This window comes from Dryobates pubescens, chromosome 25 (genome assembly GCF_014839835.1).
Source record: "Dryobates pubescens isolate bDryPub1 chromosome 25, bDryPub1.pri, whole genome shotgun sequence".
NCBI classification, from domain to species: domain Eukaryota; kingdom Metazoa; phylum Chordata; class Aves; order Piciformes; family Picidae; genus Dryobates; species Dryobates pubescens.
The window spans coordinates 484,699-503,358 of NC_071636.1; the positions used below are offsets into that span (position 1 = coordinate 484,699).

At 63.9% G+C, this 18,660-nt stretch overlaps 2 protein-coding genes across 4 annotated transcripts in view; one reads left to right on the forward strand and one right to left on the reverse strand.

Annotated features, from left to right (window-relative positions):
* The window catches only part of POLE (DNA polymerase epsilon, catalytic subunit), a 33,215-nt gene extending 22,499 nt beyond the window's left edge, over positions 1-10,716 (reverse strand). Inside the window, exons 1-17 of the mRNA XM_054172810.1 lie at positions 10,678-10,716; positions 10,456-10,608; positions 10,064-10,144; positions 9,939-9,983; positions 9,747-9,839; positions 8,781-8,935; positions 8,435-8,579; positions 7,532-7,612; positions 6,862-6,969; positions 5,917-6,027; positions 5,070-5,155; positions 4,436-4,555; positions 3,894-4,026; positions 2,571-2,684; positions 1,968-2,180; positions 975-1,082; positions 203-331 (exon numbers count right to left, since the gene is read on the reverse strand). Coding sequence (XP_054028785.1) covers positions 203-331; positions 975-1,082; positions 1,968-2,180; positions 2,571-2,684; positions 3,894-4,026; positions 4,436-4,555; positions 5,070-5,155; positions 5,917-6,027; positions 6,862-6,969; positions 7,532-7,612; positions 8,435-8,579; positions 8,781-8,935; positions 9,747-9,839; positions 9,939-9,983; positions 10,064-10,144; positions 10,456-10,608; positions 10,678-10,716 — 1,914 coding nt within the window. The remainder of the gene's footprint in view (positions 1-202; positions 332-974; positions 1,083-1,967; positions 2,181-2,570; positions 2,685-3,893; positions 4,027-4,435; positions 4,556-5,069; positions 5,156-5,916; positions 6,028-6,861; positions 6,970-7,531; positions 7,613-8,434; positions 8,580-8,780; positions 8,936-9,746; positions 9,840-9,938; positions 9,984-10,063; positions 10,145-10,455; positions 10,609-10,677) is intronic.
* A 2,944-nt stretch (positions 10,717-13,660) lies between these two features.
* AIFM3 (apoptosis inducing factor mitochondria associated 3) overlaps positions 13,661-18,660 on the forward strand; it is a 31,095-nt gene continuing 26,095 nt past the window's right edge. For 2 of the 3 annotated variants that reach the window (XM_054172812.1, XM_054172813.1), the window contains exon 1: positions 17,214-17,352. In XM_054172812.1, coding sequence (XP_054028787.1) covers positions 17,322-17,352 — 31 coding nt within the window. In that variant the 5' untranslated portion in view covers positions 17,214-17,321. Of the gene's footprint in view, positions 13,733-17,213; positions 17,353-18,660 lie in introns of those variants that run through there. The other variant, XM_054172814.1, reaches the window with a different exon arrangement.

An 18,660-nucleotide genomic window follows, 5' to 3' on the forward strand; every position in this document is an offset into this window, starting at 1 on the left:
ACAAAACATCCAAACCCAATAGCTGCTGCTTTGGGGACAGTCCTGGGTACCCCTGGAGCTCAGGCCCTCTGGCCTGGCACCCATGACAGGGACTTTACAGCTCCCTGCCCTGAGAAGAAGGCTCAGCCCTTGCTGGAGAGGATGCAGAGGGAGCACCCAGGTCACAGGAAAGGGGGTGGGGGATGGGGCTGATGTCACTCACCTGCAACCTGTTGGTCAGGATGATGTTGGGGTACATGGCCCCCACATCCAGATGGTAGATAAGGGGACACTCAATTCTGTTGGGAACATCCTTCAGGGAGTTCAGTTTGCCTTTGATTTCCTCACAGACCTGTGGTGAGAGCAAAGGAAGTGAAGCTCCAGCAGGAAGGAGTTCATCAAGCACTGGGTGAGTTTGCTCCTTCAGCTCCTGCTCAGGGACCCCTGCCCCTGACTCTGGGGAAGGATTCAGAGCCCCAGGGGAGCAGCAGCAGCAGGGCTCAGGGGCCCTGTGGGGGTCAGGTTAGGCTTTATCTCTAGGGGGAGGTGGAAGGGGAGAGCAGCTGCTTTCTAAAGGTTGCTCATCAGGGAGCTCTCCATGCAGAGGAGTTGATGAGGCAAAGCCCCAGCAGCCCTCAGCCCCTGGTGATGCCTCCACAAAACCCCAGCCCCAGCTTTGGGGCTGGTAAGCAGCAGGGAACGAGAGGAACAGGAGGATCTGGGGGATCTGAGGGCCCTGAGCTCCCTTCCAAGCTCCCTGAGCTGTGCTCCTGGTTGGACCTGCCAGGGGGAAAGCAGCTTCCAGCCCCCGGGGCTGGGCTCCGGTGGCCGGGCAGGAGGGGTCCTGGCCGCAGCAGCTGCTTGGAGCATCCCTCAGCACCATCAGCTCTGCAGGCGAGCAGAGAGGAGCTCCCTGACCTCTCCACAGAGCATGGGGTGAGCCCAGCCAGGCACTGCAGCCTGGCAGCCCAGCCCTGCTGGCCCCAGGGACAGACCTCCTGGAAGTTGGTGACCTGGTCCAGGGGCAGCCCCTCCTCCTCCTCGATGGCGTGGCGCAGAGTCTTCTCCACCTGCTGCTCCAGGAAGTCGAAGGCAGCAGGATTCTGCAGGGCCAGGGGACAGCACTGAGCTCCCAGCACAGCCCTGCAGCTGAGGGCAGCACAGGCAAGGCCTAGAGCCCTGACACCAGGGCAAAGCCCAAGGGGAGAGAGAGAGGGGAGGGCCAGGGGCAGCGAACGAGCAGCTGGCAGCGGCTGGGCCTGGCGGTGCAGCACCTCTCAGGCTCACAGGCTGGGGCAAGGGTGCAGAGTCAGACCTGGGCCAGATCCTTTTGCACCCCCAGGCTGTGCTCTCCCCTATCACTCACAGAAAAGTTGGGTTGGAAAGGCCCTCAGAGATCATCGAGTTCCACCCTGCAGCCAGCAGGGACAGCCCCAGCAGCTGGCTCAGGGCCACCACCTGGGCTGCAGTGGCTCCAGCCATGGGGCAGCTCCACCTCTCTGGGCAGCCTGGGCCAGGCCCTCCCCACCCTCAAACACTTCTTCTCCCCAGGCTGAATCTGCCTGTTTCAGCCTCAAGTGCTGGAGAGAGCAGCACAAACCAGAAGCAGCTGAAAGATGCCCAGCAGGGGCTCAGCAGCAGCTTCCTTTGGGTAGGAGGAGGACACCAGACCCCAAGGGACAGAGACAGACCTGCCAGGAACCCCTGGCTGAACACCACACCCCAAGCCTCCCTTCTCCTCACCAAGGCCTGGCTGCTGCAGGGTGTGAGGCACGAGCCCTGCTTGCCCAGGAGGGCACAGATGGCCACTTGGAGGCCTTCTCCCAGCCCTTCCCACAGCAGCTCAGCTGCCCAAGGTCTCCCCAGGTTACTGCAGGTGCTGGCCAAGGCCAGCAGGGACACACAGGGAGGTGCTGACAGCAGTGGAGGGCTCCTCCTCCCCAGCAGCCTCCCTCCAGAGGGGCAGGGCTGGGCTGCTGCCCCCTCACCATCTTGAAGCGGCAGGGGATGTCGCTGCGGAAGACCCCAGACTCCAGGGCCTCCACGTGGCCTCCCACGTAGGTCTCTGAGTCCAGCAGGTGGCCATCTCCTGTCAGCTTGTTGAACTCCTGCTCCTGCTTGTTGGGGAAGATGATGTTGGCATGGTAGGCCTGGACCATCAGCAGAGCCTCACACAGCGTCCCGGAGCCCTTCCGGAGCACCTGCAGGGAGAGGTCAGAGCCTGCTGGGGACCCGGCCAGGAGAGCCTGAGGGGGTGGGAGGAGGGGGCTGGGGTGGGGAGGCCCTGGGAGGGTGCCCAGAGCAGCTGTGGTGGATGCCTCATCTCCTCCTCTGGAGGCTTTCAAGAGCCACCTGGATGCAGCCCTGTGCTGGAGCCTCTGCTCCTGCTGCGGCAGGGGGTTGGCACCGGCGACCTCCCGAGGGCCCTTCCACCCCTGGCACCCTGTGAGCCCTGGCAGAGCTCACGGTGCCTCAGCTGCTCCTCCAAACCCCTCCCCAGCCTCCCCGCTCTTCCCTGGGCACCCTCCAGCCCCCCAGCGTGTGCCACAGGGACGGGAAGCGCTGGAGCAGGCAGCCTGGGGGGCACCCACCTCATCAGGCTCCATGGGGATGATGGTGCAGAGGGCGAAGATGAAGGGGTGCACATACTTCATGTACAGGTAGTAGGTGGCGACGGCGTCCGACACCGAGTAGGTGGCCAGGGTCTGCAGGGCAGAGGGGCCAGAGGCACGTGAGCCCCAGCCAGCTGTGCCACAGCAGCTCAAGGGCAGTGACCAAGCCCCAGCCCTCCCTGCTGGGCAGGCTCTGGGCCTGGGGAGAAGGGGAAGGGGCTTGGTGCTTGCTTCAGGGGACGTCCTGCCGCGGCTCAGCTCGCACAGCACCACCCCAGCTCCAGCGAGACAGGGGGAGGCTGAGCCCAGCTGGGGCATCAGGAGGCTGCTCCAGGGCTTCAGCAGAAGGCTCCCTGTCCATGAGCACCAAGAGAAGCTCCCCAGGAGCCAGCAGTGCCTCCTGCAGCCCTCAGGCAGCTGTGTGCTGGCTGCAGCCAGAGCAGGGTGGGCAGAGGGCAGCAGAGGAGATTCTGCCCCTGGGCTCTGCTCTGCTCAGACCTCACCTCCAACCCTGCCTCCAGCTCTGCTGTCCCCAGCAGCAGAAGGACTCAGAGCTGTGGAGAGAGCCCAGAGGAGGCCACAGAGATGCTGCCAGGGCTGGAGCAGCTCTGCTGGGAGCACAGGCTGAGGGAGCTGGGGCTGTGCAGCCTGCAGAGGAGAAGGCTCCAGGGGCACCTCAGAGCTGCTGCCAGCACCTGAAGGGATCCTGCAGGAAGGCTGCAGAGGAACTGTTCCTGAGGGGGTCTGAGCCAGGCCCAGGGGAATGGTTTGGAGCTGAGGCAGAGCAGGGTCAGAGTGGAGCTGGGGAAGAAGTTCCTCAGTGTGAGGCTGCTGAGCCTCTGGCCCAGGCTGCCCAGGGAGGCTGTGGCTGCCTCCTGCCTGGGGGTGTTCAGGGCCAGGCTGGATGAGGCCTTCAGCAGCTGGCAGTGGGGGGGTTGGAGCAGATGATCTCTGAGGTCCCTTCCAACCTAAGCCACTCCAGGACACTCTGATCCCTTGTTCCTCCAGCAGGCCATGGCCCTGCCTGGTGTTTGTGGCCTGGGTGGTGCCTGCCACCAGCCACTGGGGCAAGCACAGAACATCACAGAGCCAGGGCAGAGCTGGAAGAAATCCTCTCCTGTCCAAGTGCTGCTGAGGCATTGGCACTTTGGGCTGAGGGATGGAGTGAAGCCCCCAGGGGCCAGCAGCAGGCAGGGAGGCCCCAGAGGCCATTCTGTAAGAGCCTCAGTTGAAGACTCAGCCCCAGGGCAGCTGCTGCAGCCTTGCTCAGCTGCTCAGAGGCAGAGCACAGGGAGGGGGTACCTGGGGCTGCTCTGTGGCCATCCTGCACATCTCTTCAGGGTCCAGCTCCACTGGATCATAACCCAGCTTGGCTTTAGCTGCTGCCTTCAGGTTGTGACTTCCCACTGGGAGGTAGCTGTCTCTCTTCACCCACCTGCAGAGAACCATGGACAGAGCAGCTGGGGAGAAGCCAGCCCTGCCCTTGAGCCATGGGCTCAGGCCTGCAGATGGGACTGCAAAAGGGACTCTGAGGACAGCCAAGGGCTGAGCACCCAGGCAGAGGAGCAGCTGAGGGACCTGGGGATGTTGAGCCTGGAGAAGAGGAGGCTGAGGGAGACCTCATAGCTCTCTACAGCTCCCTGAGAGGAGGCTGGAGCCAGGTGGAGGTCAGGGAGAGGGAGAGCCCTGAGAGCCCTTCACAGGGGAGGCCTGGCAGCTTCTGGAGTGTGCAGAGGACAAAGGGGTAGCAGGCAAGGAAGTGGAGACAGAGAGAGCAGGACAGGATCCAAATGTCTTAGATGAATGCAAGAGGCAGAGCAGGGCAGGAGGGGCAGCAGCTGTACCTCAGGCAGTCCATGTGGATGCACTGGGAGGCTTTGTACTCCCCCTGGCTGTCCTTCTGGAATCCAATTTCCTGGTACATGTTCATCCCATGAGCTGCTGCTCTTGCTTCCACAAAGGGCCTGGGGAAAGAGGCAACAGGAAGAGCATCACAGCAAGGCAGGGCTGGGAGGGACCCCCAGAGGTCACCCAGCCCAGACCCTGCCAGGGCAGGGCAGCCAGGGACACAGCCAGGGACACAGCCAGGGACACAGCCAGGGGGGGCTGGGAAGGCTCCAGAGCAGACTCCACAACCTCTCTGGGCAGCCTGCTCCAGGCTCCAGCAGCCTCACAGGGACAAAGGTTTCCCTCCTGTTGCTGTGGCTCCTCCTCTGCTCCAGCTTGCCCCCAGTGCCCCTGGTGCTGTGCTTGGCCAGCCCTGAGCAGAGCCTGGCTCCAGCCCTGCACATCTTTACCCCAGCACTGAGGGCAGCCCTCAGGCTGCTCTGCTCCCAGCTCCCAGCCCCAGCTGCCTCAGCCTGGCCTCACAGGAGATGTTCCACCCTGGCAGCTATGGGAGGGCATCAAGCCTGGTCCCTGACCCACAGCTCAGCTGGCACCTTGACAGCTTTGCTGTCATTTCACTCCTGATCTTACCAGTCAAAGAAGTCTCCATTGTATGTGACAATGATGGTGGGCTTGGTCTCCTGGACATGCTCAAACCACCTCTGGATTAAATGAGCCTAGGATGAAACACAGAGTAGGCAAGATCCACACAACAGCCCAAGGGGGAAGGGACCTCAGAGGTCACCTACCCCAACCCCCTGCCATGGCCAGGGACACCTCTCAGCTAGAGCTGGGTGCTTAAGGTCTCATCCAGCCTGGCCCTGAACACCTCCAGGTGTTCCACAGCCTCCCTGGGCAGCCTGGGCCAGAGCCTCAGCAGCCTCACACTGAGGAACTTCTTCCTCAGCTCCACTCTGACCCTGCTCTGCCTCAGCTCCAAACCATTCCCCTGGGCCTGGCTCAGACCCCCTCAGGAACAGTTCCTCTGCAGCCTTCCTGCAGGATCCCTTCAGGTGCTGGCAGCAGCTCTGAGGTGCCCCTGGAGCCTTCTCCTCTGCAGGCTGCACAGCCCCAGCTCCCTCAGCCTGTGCTCCCAGCAGAGCTGCTCCAGCCCTGGCAGCATCTCTGTGGCCTCCTCTGGGCCCTCTCCAGCAGCTCTGAGTCCTCCTCCTGCTGGGGACAGCAGAGCTGGAGGCAGGATTCAAGGTGGGACCTCTCAAGAGCAGATTGAAGATACCTTAAGAAACTTCCTGTCCCCCCCAAGCTGTGCTGGGCCCCACAGCTGACTCCACCCTTCCCTTCCCCTCCCCACCTAGCCCCAACCTGATCTCTCCTGCCCCTGTCACCAAGAAATGACAGCAAGACCCTGCCAGACCCTCCACATTGTCCTGCCAAGCAGTTAGCTCTCTCAAGGAGCCCAAGGCCTGCAGGGACTTACTTCATCTGGCTCGTTGAAGACACAGAAGGGGCCCTCATACTCTGGCTTGGGAGTGAACTCAAAGTCTTCAATGTCCTCAGAGACAATCTCCCTGTTTGTGATCAGGTAGCCCTAGGGAGGTGACAAAGAGGCAGTCAGGAGGAGCTGGCCTGAGGCCAGCTGAGAATGTGCAGGAGGGGTCTGCTCCTCTTGGCAGCCAGAGCTTCTGAAGAGGGAGCAGCCTGGGCTCCCCTGCCTGAGCCACTCCCACAGGGGCACAGGAGGCAGAGTCTGCACCCTCCAGGTTGCTTCTGCTCCAGCAGCCTGAGCTGGCAGCCCCAGGAGGAAGCACCTCAGGATTCATTCAGATTGGAATTTGCTTTCCACAGCCAAGCAGCCAGCAGCAAGGCAGGCCTGGAGCAAGGTGGTGTGGGTGCAGAGCCTGCTCCCTGGCTTCACTGCTGGACCACAGGGTCACAGAATGGCAGAGGATGGAAAGGACCTCTGGAGATCACCCAGTCCAGCCCCCTGCCAGGGCAGGGCACCCAGGAGCACAGCCAGGGGGGGCTGGGAAGGCTCCAGAGCAGACTCCACCACCTCTCTGGGCAGCCTGCTCCAGGCTCCAGCACCCTCACACCAAACAACTTTCTCCTCATGCTCAGGTGGAGCCTCCTGGGTCCCAGCTCATCCCTGTGGTTCACTGGGCACCACCAGCCAGAGCCTGGCACCTTCCTCCTGACCCCCACCCCTCAGATATTGATAGACATGGAGCAGATCCCTCTCAGCCTTCTCCTCTCCAGCCTGAACAGCCCCAGGGCTCTGTCTTGGTTCACAGCAGAGCTGTTCCAGGCCCTTCCCCATCCTGGTAGCCTCTGTTGGACTCTCTCCAGCAGCTCCCTGTCCCTCTTGAACTGGGGAGCCCAAAACAGGATACAGCATGGGGGAACTCACTCTGCTGTCCCTTACCTGCCCATCAATCATGTAGGAGATCATCATGATCTGGTCTGTCTCTGCATCAGGAAACTTCAAAGGCAGCTTGGTAGTTTCAATGTCAAAGGCAAGAACCACAGGATCCTGAGCAGGACCAAACCCATTAGAGAACATTCCAAAGTGGGGTGGAAGTTCAGGAGCCATTCCCATTGAGCCCAGTGCTAGCCCAGCAGGGGAAGCAGACCCTCCCCAGCAACAGAGCCACAACTGGATAGCTGCAGGGAGCTGCAGGCAGGCTGGGCAGGGACTGCTCAGAAGGGGCTGTGGGGAGAGCACAAGGAGCAAGGGTTTGGAACTGCAGCAGGGCAGGGGCAGGTTGGACAGCAGGAGGAAGTTCTGCACAGGGAGGCTGGGGAGACACTGGGACAGGCTGCCCAGGGCTGGGGCTGAGGCTCCATGCCTGCAGACATCCAAGCTCAGCCTGGCTGTGTCCCTGTGCTCCAGCTGCAGCTGTCCCTGCAGGGCTTGGCCAGGATGCCCCTGGGGGCTCCCTCCCAGCCCAGTGCCAGCTGTGAATCGTTCTCCTGCTTTATCAAGCCCCAGATCAGGAGCCAAGCCCAGAAAGAAAGCTCCCCCTGCCCCCCCAGGTGTGACCCCAGCCCCCAGGGGAGGCCAGCAGCCGTGCCCCGGGCAGCCGCCCGCTCACCGGCCGCTCCACCAGCTCGTCCCTGCGGCTGATCTCGGGGGGGTAGGAGCTGCCTCGGTACCTCACGGTGTACCAGTGTGCCTGGGGAGACAGGGGGGCTCTGCTCAGCCTCGTGCCCTCCAGCCACCCCCCCTGCCCACCCCAGGCAAGAGGATGCAAACCGATTGAATGAGGCCAGCTAATAATTAACACTCCCCAACCCCCCCAGTGATGCTAATGGGAAGCAGGGAGCTGCCCCTGGCCCCTCTGGTGGAGGGGGGCTGCACACTCCAGCAGGGAATGCAGGGGGCTGCAAGCACCACGGCTCCAGTGACTACAGCAGAGAGCAGGAGGAGAGCTGAGACCCCCAGGGATGGCCCTCAGGAGAGGCTGTGCCCAGCAGGCCTCTCACAGCAAGGATGATGCTCACGGAATGGAATCCATCTGCTGAGCAGCCCAGGTCAGCCCAGGTCAGCTCTGCCCTCAGCACCTGGCTGCCTGGAGGCTGCCCTGCAGAGCCACACAGCGTGGCTGGGCAGCAATGCAGACAGAGCTCTGCTCAGCCTTGCTCTCACCAAGGGGCTGCAGAGCAGCTCCCCTGGGCAAAAGCAAGCAGGAGTCTGACACAAATGAGTCTGTCCCAGACACAGCTGGCACGGGGCAGGGTCTGCCTGAGGGCCAGCTCCTTGCACCACCTTCTGCTCAGCTGCTGGGCTCAGAGCTGTGCAAGCCAAGCACAGCCCAGAGGAGAGGCTGCAGCCCTGGCCCTGCGTGGATCCCGTCCCGGGCCCAGCGGCACGGCACCAGGCTCCCCACGGGCACCTCTGCCAAGGGCCCAGGGAGAGGAGCCCGGGGGGTGCCCTGCTGCACGGCAGGAGGGCAGAGGGAGAGCCCCAGGCCTGCCAGCCGCCCGCCCTGCCTCACCACGTGGATCTTCAGGTCGATGGAGAGCCGCACGTGGTAGGGCACGTCATACTCCCGCATGTCCACGATGTTGTCCAGCTGGCTGGCAACCTTCCTGCAGCCTCCCTCCTCCTCCTCAGTGCTGAGGATGCCTCCACTCAGAGCGCTGCCAAGAGGCAGAGCCGGGCAGTCAGCTCGGCCCTGCCGGCCGGGGGAGCCTCAGCCGGCCGGGGGAGCCTCAGCCGGCCGGGGGAGCCTCAGCCGGCCGGGGGAGCCTCAGCCGGCCGGGGGAGCCTCAGCCGCGGCTCTGCAGCCTGAGGCACAGCCCTGGGGGCAGCGGGAGGGGCGGCCAGGGCAGGGGCCCCACCTGCAGAGCATGGCTGTGTAGACGTCGTTGGCCTGCTCGCGCTCTCTGTTCTTCCTCACGGCAGGGGAGATCTCCTTCCTCACCCTCACCAGGTCGTCCACGGTGCTGAAGGACAGCTTGATGTAGTTCCTCTTCAGGCCCACCAAGTGGTTCGGCTGCAGAGCAGCAAGAGAACAGCACAGCTGGGGAGAGCAGCCATGGAGAGTGGGGGGGAGGATGGGGAGAGACTGTGACAGCACCAGGGGCAATGGCTCCAGACTAGAGCAGGGCAGACTGAGATTGGGTATCAGGAAGAAGTTCTTCCCTGTGGGGCTGCTGGAACACTGCAGCAGGCTGCCCAGGGAGGGGGCTGAGGCTCCAGCCCTGGACTGCTCCTCCAAGAGGAGGCTCAGTGAGGCCCTGGGCAGCCTGATCTAGCTGGGGATGTCCCTGCTGGGTGTGGGGAGGTTGGGCTGGAGGAGCTGTGCAGGTCCCCTCCAGCCTGGCCCATTCTGTGACTCTATGATGCAGGAGGAAATGGCCAGCAAAGAGGTACCAGTGGGTGGGAGAGCTGTGCACCAGGAAGGGACTCTGGTAAGCATGTCAGGGGTGAGCAGCAGGGGGTCAGCCCTGCTGCCTGTGCTAACAGGACCAAGGGGGAGATTCACCCAGGGAGGAGGAGGAAGAGCAGGGCAAGTGGAAGCAGCATCCTACAGCACCCTATCCTCTCCCAACCATCCTCTGAGTCCTGCAATTAAACCTCTTGCAGAGGTGGTGAAGCAGCTGGTGTGCTCAGGGAGGGGAATGCAGCCACTGCTGATAAAGAATTAGCCATAATGAACTCCTTTCTGACAGGCACCAGAGCACTAGGAGGCTGAAGTGAAGAGCACTGCTCCCCTGCACTGCTCTGCCCCTTCCTGCTTAACGAGAGCTCTGTGGGGTCCAAAATCCCAGCACTGAGAGCCCAGGGGACAGGGAAATACAGACCAGGTCCAAGTCTTCTTTGGGGATCGTTTCCAGCTTTGCAATCCTCCCTTGGAACTTCTTGGAGAGGAAGGAGGACACTTCTCGCTCACAGCCCTGCCAAGAGACCCTGGGCCTGAGCTCTGAAGGCTGGGAGAGGACCATCCCAAAGCAGGATGCCCAGGAGGCCTCAGCCCCCCAGGCTCCCATCCTCACCTTCTGGGTGGCAATGTAGAAGTAGGGCTTGTAGGGCAGGGCCACCTAGGAAGAAGCAGATGGGTGGCAGGGGCAGGTCCCCTCGTGGGACCCTTGCACCCTGCCCGCCCCCTGCCGTGACCCACCTTGAAGCGGCTCCCATCCTCCTGGATGAAGTAGTAGTCCACAGCGCTCACCGGCCGGTGGTCCTCGTCCAGCACCTCCGTCTGCCCGCGGGCACCGTGCACTCAGCGAGGGGTCGCGCTGTGCCACCTCCCGGGCGCTACCGGGGCCCCTCCACGGGATCCCTCTCCCCGGGTCTCCCAGAGCCCTTCCATGAGACCTCCCGCTGCGACCCCTCCATGGGATGCCCCTCCAGAGCAGTACCGGGGGTTCCCGGTGGTACAGGATGGGCCCTACAGGAGCCCGCTAAGGGAACCTCCCCACCCCGGGCCCTATCGGGGCCCCACCATGGGACCTCCCTGGGGCCCTGCTGGGGGCTGCCCGTGTGCCGCCCCCGTAGCCTGCCGGCCCGTACCGGGTGCATGTTGATGAGCCAGCCGGTTCGCTCGCAGGGCTCCGCCGGCCGCTCAAAGCCGAACAGCGCATCCAGCTGGTCCGTGCGCTGCGACCGCTCCAGGCGCTTGAGAGCGGACAGCGCGGGGCCATCGTCCCGACCAGACGCTGCGGTCTCAGCGCCTCCCGCCGCCGCCTGCTCCCGGGCCCCGGCCGCCCGCCGCCCTCCCCTCCCCCACCGCGCCCCCTGGGGCTCGCCGCTGCCGCCGCCCCGCAGCACCATCCCCGGCCCCGGCTCCGTTCCCCGCCGCGGCAGCAATTTCCCGCGCTTCACCCGGTCCTCGCGAGAGCGAGCCGCGCCCGCGCCCCGCCCCGCGGCGACAGCGCCAATCAGAGAACGACCTCTCCGTCACACACCACTGACGTCGAGGGGCGCGTCCCTTCGCCCCGCCCCTCGAGGATGTCACCAGTCAGCGAGAAGCCCCGCCTCCCAAGCCGGCAGTCCCACCAATGGTGGGCAAGTGCACGCCCCGCCCTTCCCGCCAGGCTCCGCCGCACCGCCGTGGCCGCTGCTGCCCGTTCCGGGGCGCGGTGTCGGGTGGGGGTGATGCGAGGTCGGTCTGCGGCCGCGGCTCAGCGCTGCCAGCAGTCTGTGCGTTCCTGCCGCCGGCCGGTGGAGGCTTTAGGAGCGGGCCCAGCTTGGCCGCCTCCGGCTCACCGGTACTGGGATCCTCCTGCCTGGCCGCTGGAGGCCGGGGAGCCAGCGCCTGCGCCTGGGCTGAGGGTTGCTGGGAACCGGAGAGATCTTGCAGCTGGCTGCTGGAGTGGTGTGGGCTTGCACGTAGCCTTGGACCACAAGCTCTCGTACAGAGATGGGTGAGCTCAGCTGAGCTCTTCCTTAGGATCACTCAGACTTTTGGTTCAGAGACTTCTAAGCTCTTCATGTCCAGCCCTTGCCCAGCACTGCCATGGAGCATGGAGCAATAAAAGGCACAGAGAGTGCTGACAGCCTGTCAAACAAGGCATCGAGTCACGGAATGTGTTGGGTTGGAGGGGACCTTTGATCCAGTCCAACACCCCTGCAGCCAGCAGGGACATCCCCAACCAGAGCAGGTTGCTCAGAGCCCCAGACAACCTCACCTGCAATGGTGCCAGGCAAGGGGCAGCTCCCAGCTCTCTGGGCAGCCTGGGCCAGGCTCTCCCCACCCTCAGTGTCAAACATTTCTTCCTTAGATCTAGTCTAAATCACTGTCTTCAAACCATCACTCCTTGGCCTGTCACATCAGGACCTGCTCAAAACTGTCCCCAGCTTTCTGAGCAGCCCTTTCAGCACTGCAAGGCCACCAGAAGGTCTCCCTGGAGCCTTCTCTTCTCCAGGCTGAACAAGCACAACTGTCTCAGCAGAGGGCTTCCAGCCCTGCCAGCATTGCTGTGGCCTCCTCTGCCCCCTCTCCATGAGGTCTCTGTCTGTGCTGAGCACTCCAGAGCTGCCCCAGCACTGCGGGAGGCATCTCAGCAGAGGAGAGCAGAGGGGCAGAATCCCCTCCCTGCCCCTGCTGCCCACACTGCTGTGCATCAGCCCAGGACATCATGGTGAAGAGAAAGAGTTTACTGGGGAGGAGAGAAAGGTGCGGGACAGGCAGGAGCGGGGAGAGATCCTTGTCTCCGTGGGGGGGAGCAGGGAAACGCGAAGGCAGCAGGGAGAACCAGACCGAGCGACCTGGGAAGGGCCAGGCCGAGTTGCTTGCGAGGGGACAGGAACTGCCCTGGCTGCAGGCGGTGGTGTCCAGCCTTGCCCGAGCTGAAGCGCCTCTTTGCGCGGCCAGCCACGGCCCCGGGGGCTCGGGAGAAGGAAGGAGCACCGGCGACCCCGCGCTCAGCTCTCCGGGGCCAGCTCCGCTCCTCCCCGCCCCGCCCGCGCCCCGCCCCGCCCCGCCCCGCCCGGGGCCGCCCGCATTCGCTGCCGCTGCCCAGGTAAGCGCGGCGGCTGGCGGGGTCCCGTCCCGTCCCTCACCTCGGGGGGTGCGGAGCGAGTGGGGAGGGGGTGTCCTCCCGGTGCGGAGCCGCTGCCCGCAGCCTGCCCAGGGCCTCCCCCAGCCGGGCTGGGGGCAAAACGTGGGGTCACCGCTTCTCCCCCCGGGGCTCGGGGACACGGGAGGCGAGGGAAGCGGCGGGGCCCCGCACCGGGCCGGGACCGGGAGACTCTTCCGCAGCGGGAGCCGCCGGGGCCGAGGGAGCGGCGGCCGGTGCGGGGCGGGAGCGCCGCTTGGTTTCGCATCTCTCTGAGATGCAGCAATCTGCTTGAGAAAGCAGCGCAGCAAGAACGCCGCCGGCGCTGCCGGGGACAAGCTGCGTCTCTGCTGAACCCCCGGCTTCGGCCTGACCCCCTTCCCCCCCGCGTGTCTCCCGAGTTCGTTTGTCCCGGTTTCGGGGATCAAACAGCCCCGGACTGACCGAGCAGCAGCCGTAGGACTGGCGGCTGCGGATCCGCCTTTGGCTGGGAGCGAGGGGAAAGCGGTGCCAGCAGAAGTGAGGGCAACTGCCGGGTCCTGCGGGAGAGGACCCCCACGCCCGGGCGCGGTGGGGGGAAGCTGGGGTTCAGCAGTGTTGTGCTTTGGGTGTCCTGGGGAGTCTTGGGCTGCCCTACCCTGGCACGGCTGGAAACGCGGCATCTCCTGGGCAGGGGTGGTCTGGCAGCGAGAGCTCGTCCTCGTCCACCCGGAGCAGCTGGAGCTGCTGGGTGGTGACATGGACTCGGCAGGGTTAGAGGATGACGAGCTTCGAGGTCATTTTCCAAGCGAAACGGTTCTCTGAGTCTCTCTTTGGGTTTTTGCATCCAGCCCTCTGCGCCTCGGGAGAATCTTCAGCGTTTGCGCTGTTGTTGGCATCCCTTTGGGACCCGAACCGGAGCCGCTGCCTCCTTCTCGCCAGCCCAGCTCGCAGGAGCGGCAGGGACGGCGCTGTCCGGCGAGCCTTGAACCTGGAGCCCAGCAGCTGGGGGAGCTGCGGCCGGGGGAACGCCCGCAGGGGGCTGGGGTCCGGCATTGCCCCCGCTGCGCACGGAGCGCCTTAAACGGCAGGTTTGTGTCTCTATCTTCGCTGGCCTTGGCACAAACTCCTGGTGACAAGGTGAAGAGCGCCAGGTCGCCTCCAGCCCCCTCCTCGGTGGGACGGGGCCGTGCAGCCCCGCAGGGTTCTGAGCGGCTCTCGGTGTTTTCGCAGCCTGAGTTTTGCTTCTGCTTCTCGGAACCACTCGAAAGCAAATCGCCTGGGGGAGCCAAACCCGCTGGGTGCTCCAGGTGAGTGCAAAGCAAACCCCCGTCCCCACCGGGAAGGAGCAGGAGAGGTAAAGGTTTAGGCGGGGAGTGGGCAAGGGGCTGGGGGCTCCCCAGCAGGGGAAGGAAAGGACCAGAGGGGCTCTGAGAGCCGGAGATGCTGAGGGTCAGCAGCTGGGGGACACCTCAGAGAGGGGTCAGGCAGCAGGGTCCTGGTGAGGGTGGAAGTGGCAGGGAACTGGGAGCAGGAGGGGGCAGGGGGAACTGTCTGGAGGGCTGTCCAGAAATGCAAAAATGGGCTTGAGGAGCTAGAGAGGTAGAGGGGAGGTTGGGGTGCCAAGGAGAGGAGAGAAGGGGGTTCCTGTGGGTCACCCCTTGTCAGTGTGGCTGCATGGGCAGGGGACAGGCAGTGACACACACAGGGTCACCTCGCTGGCACCTCCCTGCCAGCAGCGTGGTGGTGTCCTGGGTGCAGCAGCTTCGAGGTGGAGGCACAGGAGGCAGTTACCCCAGCCAGGCTGCTTTCTCCCCAGCTGGACCCTCTGGGTGCTGGGGGGCTGTGGGAGCCGTGTGCTCATCCTTCGTGCTGCAGTTCCTGGGGGGACCAGAAGAAAAGTGATGGCTTTGGGATGTCTGAGACAGACAAATGTGTCCTCCTGCTGGCTCTGGCAGGCTTTGCACAGCTCCCCCGGGGTCAGAGCAGGGAGGCTGTGCCTGGAGAGCACAGTGTGGTCCCTGGGGCCTGGGAAAGAGCCTTGGTGCTCTGACCACACCTGGGCTGGGCTCAGAGTCTGGAGGAGGAACTGCTTTCCTTGGCAGCTGAGCCCGCCCTGGAGATGGGACGGACTGGCTCTGCCCTGCCAGACCTTGTCTGGAGCTGGAGACCCTGGTGCTTCGCTGGGGAGACTCTCCTTGTGGCCCTGGGGCTGTGGCCATGCCCAGGGCGGTGCAGTGGGCGGAGGATGGACCCCTGGTAAGCAGGGAGGGAGGCTGAGGGCAGCTCAGGATGTCATCAGCTGCCTTGGGTTCTTGGTGGAGTCACTCTCTGAGCGCTGGTGGAGAGGGCAGGAAAGTGTCTGTGGGGATGCTGTGGGTGTGACAGAGCTCAGGCAACGCCTGGAGCCCAAGTGCTGTCTCACCAGCACCATGGGGAGCCAGGGTTGTGCACTGTGGGGGCTGTGCTGCCCCCTGCTCTGCTGGGATGGCTCCAAACTGGTGGCCCATGGAGAGTGGCTGCTTTTGGAGAGGGAAGGAGGTCGGCTGCAGGAGGGAGCTGTTGGCCTCTGGGCTGCAGCTTTGGTCCTGGCAGGGCTAGTGGGGGTCATGGTGGCAGTGCCTGGTGTGAGATAATCAGAGGGCAGAGAACTTGGTGTGGGCACAGGCTGGGAGAGTTGGGGCTGGGCAGCCTGGAGAAGAGAAGGCTGCAGGGAGACCCCAGAGCTGCACTGCAATAGCTGCAGGGAGCTGCAGGCAGGCTGGGCAGGGACTGCTCAGAAGGGGCTGTGGGGAGAGCACAAGGAGCAAGGGTTTGGAACTGCAGCAGGGCAGGGGCAGGTTGGACAGCAGGAGGAAGTTCTGCACAGGGAGGCTGGGGAGACACTGGGACAGGCTGCCCAGGGCTGGGGCTGAGGCTCCATGCCTGCAGACATCCAAGCTCAGCCTGGCTGTGTCCCTGTGCTCCAGCTGCAGCTGTCCCTGGGGCTGCAGGGCTTGGCCAGGATGCCCCTGGGGGCTGCCTCCCAGCCCAGTGCCAGCTGTGGAGCTGTGAATCCATGACAATGGCCCAAGAAAAAGTCCTTCAGTGCTCTTCAGATGGGGACAACATCACTGTGAGTCCAAAAACCCTCTGCAGGGACTGCTAATGGCTGTGAAGGGCAAAGTGCTTGGGAAGGCACAGGGCTGTGTTTGCAGAGACAATAAAGAGAGGATTTCACTGTATGCAAGAGCAGTTAAAAAGCAGCTTGGAGCTGCAGGACATTGCCTCAGAGGTCCTGTGCTACAAGTGACCAAACTAGAAAAACAGAGCTGCCACAGGGAGCAGGGAAGGGCTGCAGGGCACAGCTGGATTCCTCCCCCTGCCGCAGCAGGGACCTGTGGCCAGCGATGGCCTGAGGAGCCCTGGCGAGGTCCATGCTGTGCTGCAGAGGAAGGTGAAAGCCCCTGGGGACCCTCTGCCAATCTGCCCCGGGGAAAAATCTTTCTTCCAGCCCCCAGAACTGTGCCCTGAGCCTGTGAGCAAGACCAGCAACCTGCCCTGGCGCTGCCCTGGCTCCAGGCTGCAGCAGCACTGCCTGGTGCCTCCCCTGGAGGCGTCTCAGGGGCTTCCAAGCGTGGCAGAGTACTCCACAAGAGACACACTGGGGACAGGAGATGGCATTCCCAGCTGCTTCAGGAGACCTGTTGGGTGCTCCCAAGTGTTAAGAGAGTGGCAAAAGCCTGCTGGTGCCTGCCAGCTCCCAGGGGCCTTGCAGCCTGGTTTGATGGAGCCGTGGCAGAGGTCGTGCAGGCATCCCCACCTGTGAGAGGGAACAAGTCCAGGCAGTGGTGCCTGCTGAACCTGTTCTCAGCACAGATCAAGAGAGGGAGGATCAGAGGATGTTAGGGGCTGGAAGTGACCTCTGGAGAACATTGAGTCCAAGCCCCTGCCAGGGCAGGAGCAGAGAGTCCAGCACAGGGCACACAGAACACATCCAGATGGGGATGGAGAGGCTCCAGAGCAGGAGACTCCACAACCTCTCTGGGCAGCCTGCTCCAGGGCTCTGGGAGCCTCCCAGGGCAGAAGTTCCTCCTCCTGCTGAGCTGCAACCTCCTGGGCTGCAGTTTCCATCCATGGCTGAACACAGGATCCTGGCCTGCCTGGGACCCTGGAGGTTGGCTGCTGGTGGTGCCAGGATGCTGCCATCCTTGAACTGCTGCTCATATTCCTGAGCCTTTAGATCTTGGCAACCTGAACTGTGTCCCCAGCAGCCCCAGGGCTGGCTCCCAGGAGAGGGATAGGGCAGTGCATGAGGTGCAGTTGTGGGAGGACATGGGGCTGTGGCCCTGCAAAGCCTTGAGGGTCTGGGACTGCAGGACCCAGAGCTCAAGATGTGTCCTGTTCTGGTAGCCACAACTGGGATCCTCAGCAGCTGGCAGCTGCTTCAGCATCTTTGGCTTCTCCATCCTCAGGGCCCCACTGCAGCCTCCCCTCTCCAGGAGGGGTTGGAAAGGCTCCAGAGCAGACTCCACAACCTCTCTGGGCAGCCTGCTCCAGGCTCCAGCAGCCTCACACCAAACAACTTTCTCCTCCTCTTTAGGTGGAACTTCCTCTGCAGAGCTTTACACAGCAGCAGGCCCTGGCACCCTTGGCACGGGGGGCAGAGGGGGCACAGGGACTCGTCGCTGTCTCCCTGCCGGTGCTGCTGGCTCCTGCCTGCCGTGGCCGGGGCGGGCAGCAGCTCTCCTCCCCTGCCCTGCAGCACCCTGCCTGTCCCACTTCTCACGGAGCTTTTCTCCTCCCGCTGCAGGTGGCGGCCGACGCCTGGAGCCCGGCACGGCCTGAGGGGGCGCTCGACCATGCCAGGCTGTGCCCAGGCCCCTGCCCAGCCGCCCGCTGCCCATCCCGGCCGGCGCCATGGGAGGATGCTTCTCGAAGCCCAAGCCAGGTGACTGCCCCCCGTGCCCTGCCCCACCCCAGCCTGCCCCGTGGGCAGAAGTAGGTCAGTGGCAGGGGGCAGGCGCCGCTGGGGAATGTTAATCTCGGCTCCTGCAGGGAGGATTAGCAGCCCTTAATCCCCCCCAAATTCCTCCCTGCTCTCACTGCCAGGGCAGGGAGCTGCGTGGGGGCTGCAGCAGTGCCAGGGGCGGTGGGCATGCAGGCAGGCTGGAGGAGAGCTCAGCACATACCCTGCAACTCCAAATGCCTGCTGCCAGCTCTTCCCCAGCCCATCTCACAGCTCCACAGCTGGCACTGGGCTGGGAGGCAGCCCCCAGGGGCATCCTGGCCAAGCCCCTGCAGCCCCAGGGACAGCTGCAGCTGGAGCACAGGGACACAGCCAGGCTGAGCTTGGATGTCTGCAGGCATGGAGCCTCAGCCCCAGCCCTGGGCAGCCTGTCCCAGTGTCTCCCCAGCCTCCCTGTGCAGAACTTCCTCCTGCTGTCCAACCTGCCCCTGCCCTGCTGCAGTTCCAAACCCTTGCTCCTTGTGCTCTCCCCACAGCCCCTTCTGAGCAGTCCCTGCCCAGCCTGCCTGCAGCTCCCTGCAGCTATTGCAGTGCAGCTCTGGGGTCTCCCTGCAGCCTTCTCTCCTCCAGGCTGCACAGCTCCAGTTCCTTCAGCCTGTGCCCACAGCAGGGGTGCTTCCCTCCTTCCATCTCCTCATGTCCCCAGCATCCTCCCTGGCTGTGCCTCTCCATGGTGCCTGGGAGCAGAACTGTCCCCCCCCGGCCCCACAGGGGGTTGTGTGACGTTGTCCCCAGACAGATGGACCTGTGTGGCTGCAGCACCTTCCTGCTGAGGCTGAGCTGCTCCCTGGCCAGCTGCTCCCAGCTGGAAGAGGCTGACCAGGCAAGGAGCAGCACCACCTACTGCTTGGTTTCTTGGTGCTTTCTCAGTGCCACCACCCAGGCCAGGTCCTGGGGCTGCTCTGCTCTCTGGATGGAGCTTCTCCATGTGCATTGCTCCTGGTGGGGAAGGCAGCTGTAGGCCCCTGCACATCGAGGATGTTCCCCTTGCATGCTCCTGCCACAGCTGGGCAAGGTGGGCTCCCTGCTCTGCGCTTGGCAAAGGTGGGCACAGGGAGACCTGGTGTGGAAGCCTTGTCCTGAGTCCCTGCTGGCAGCAGGAGCATCAACTTCCACCAGGAGGTCTCCAGGGCTCACCACAGCCAGCAGCACCTGCACCACCCCAGTGCTGCTCCACAGAGGTCAGTGCTTGTGCATGGGGGCTGGAACAGTGCTGAGACCTCACTGGAG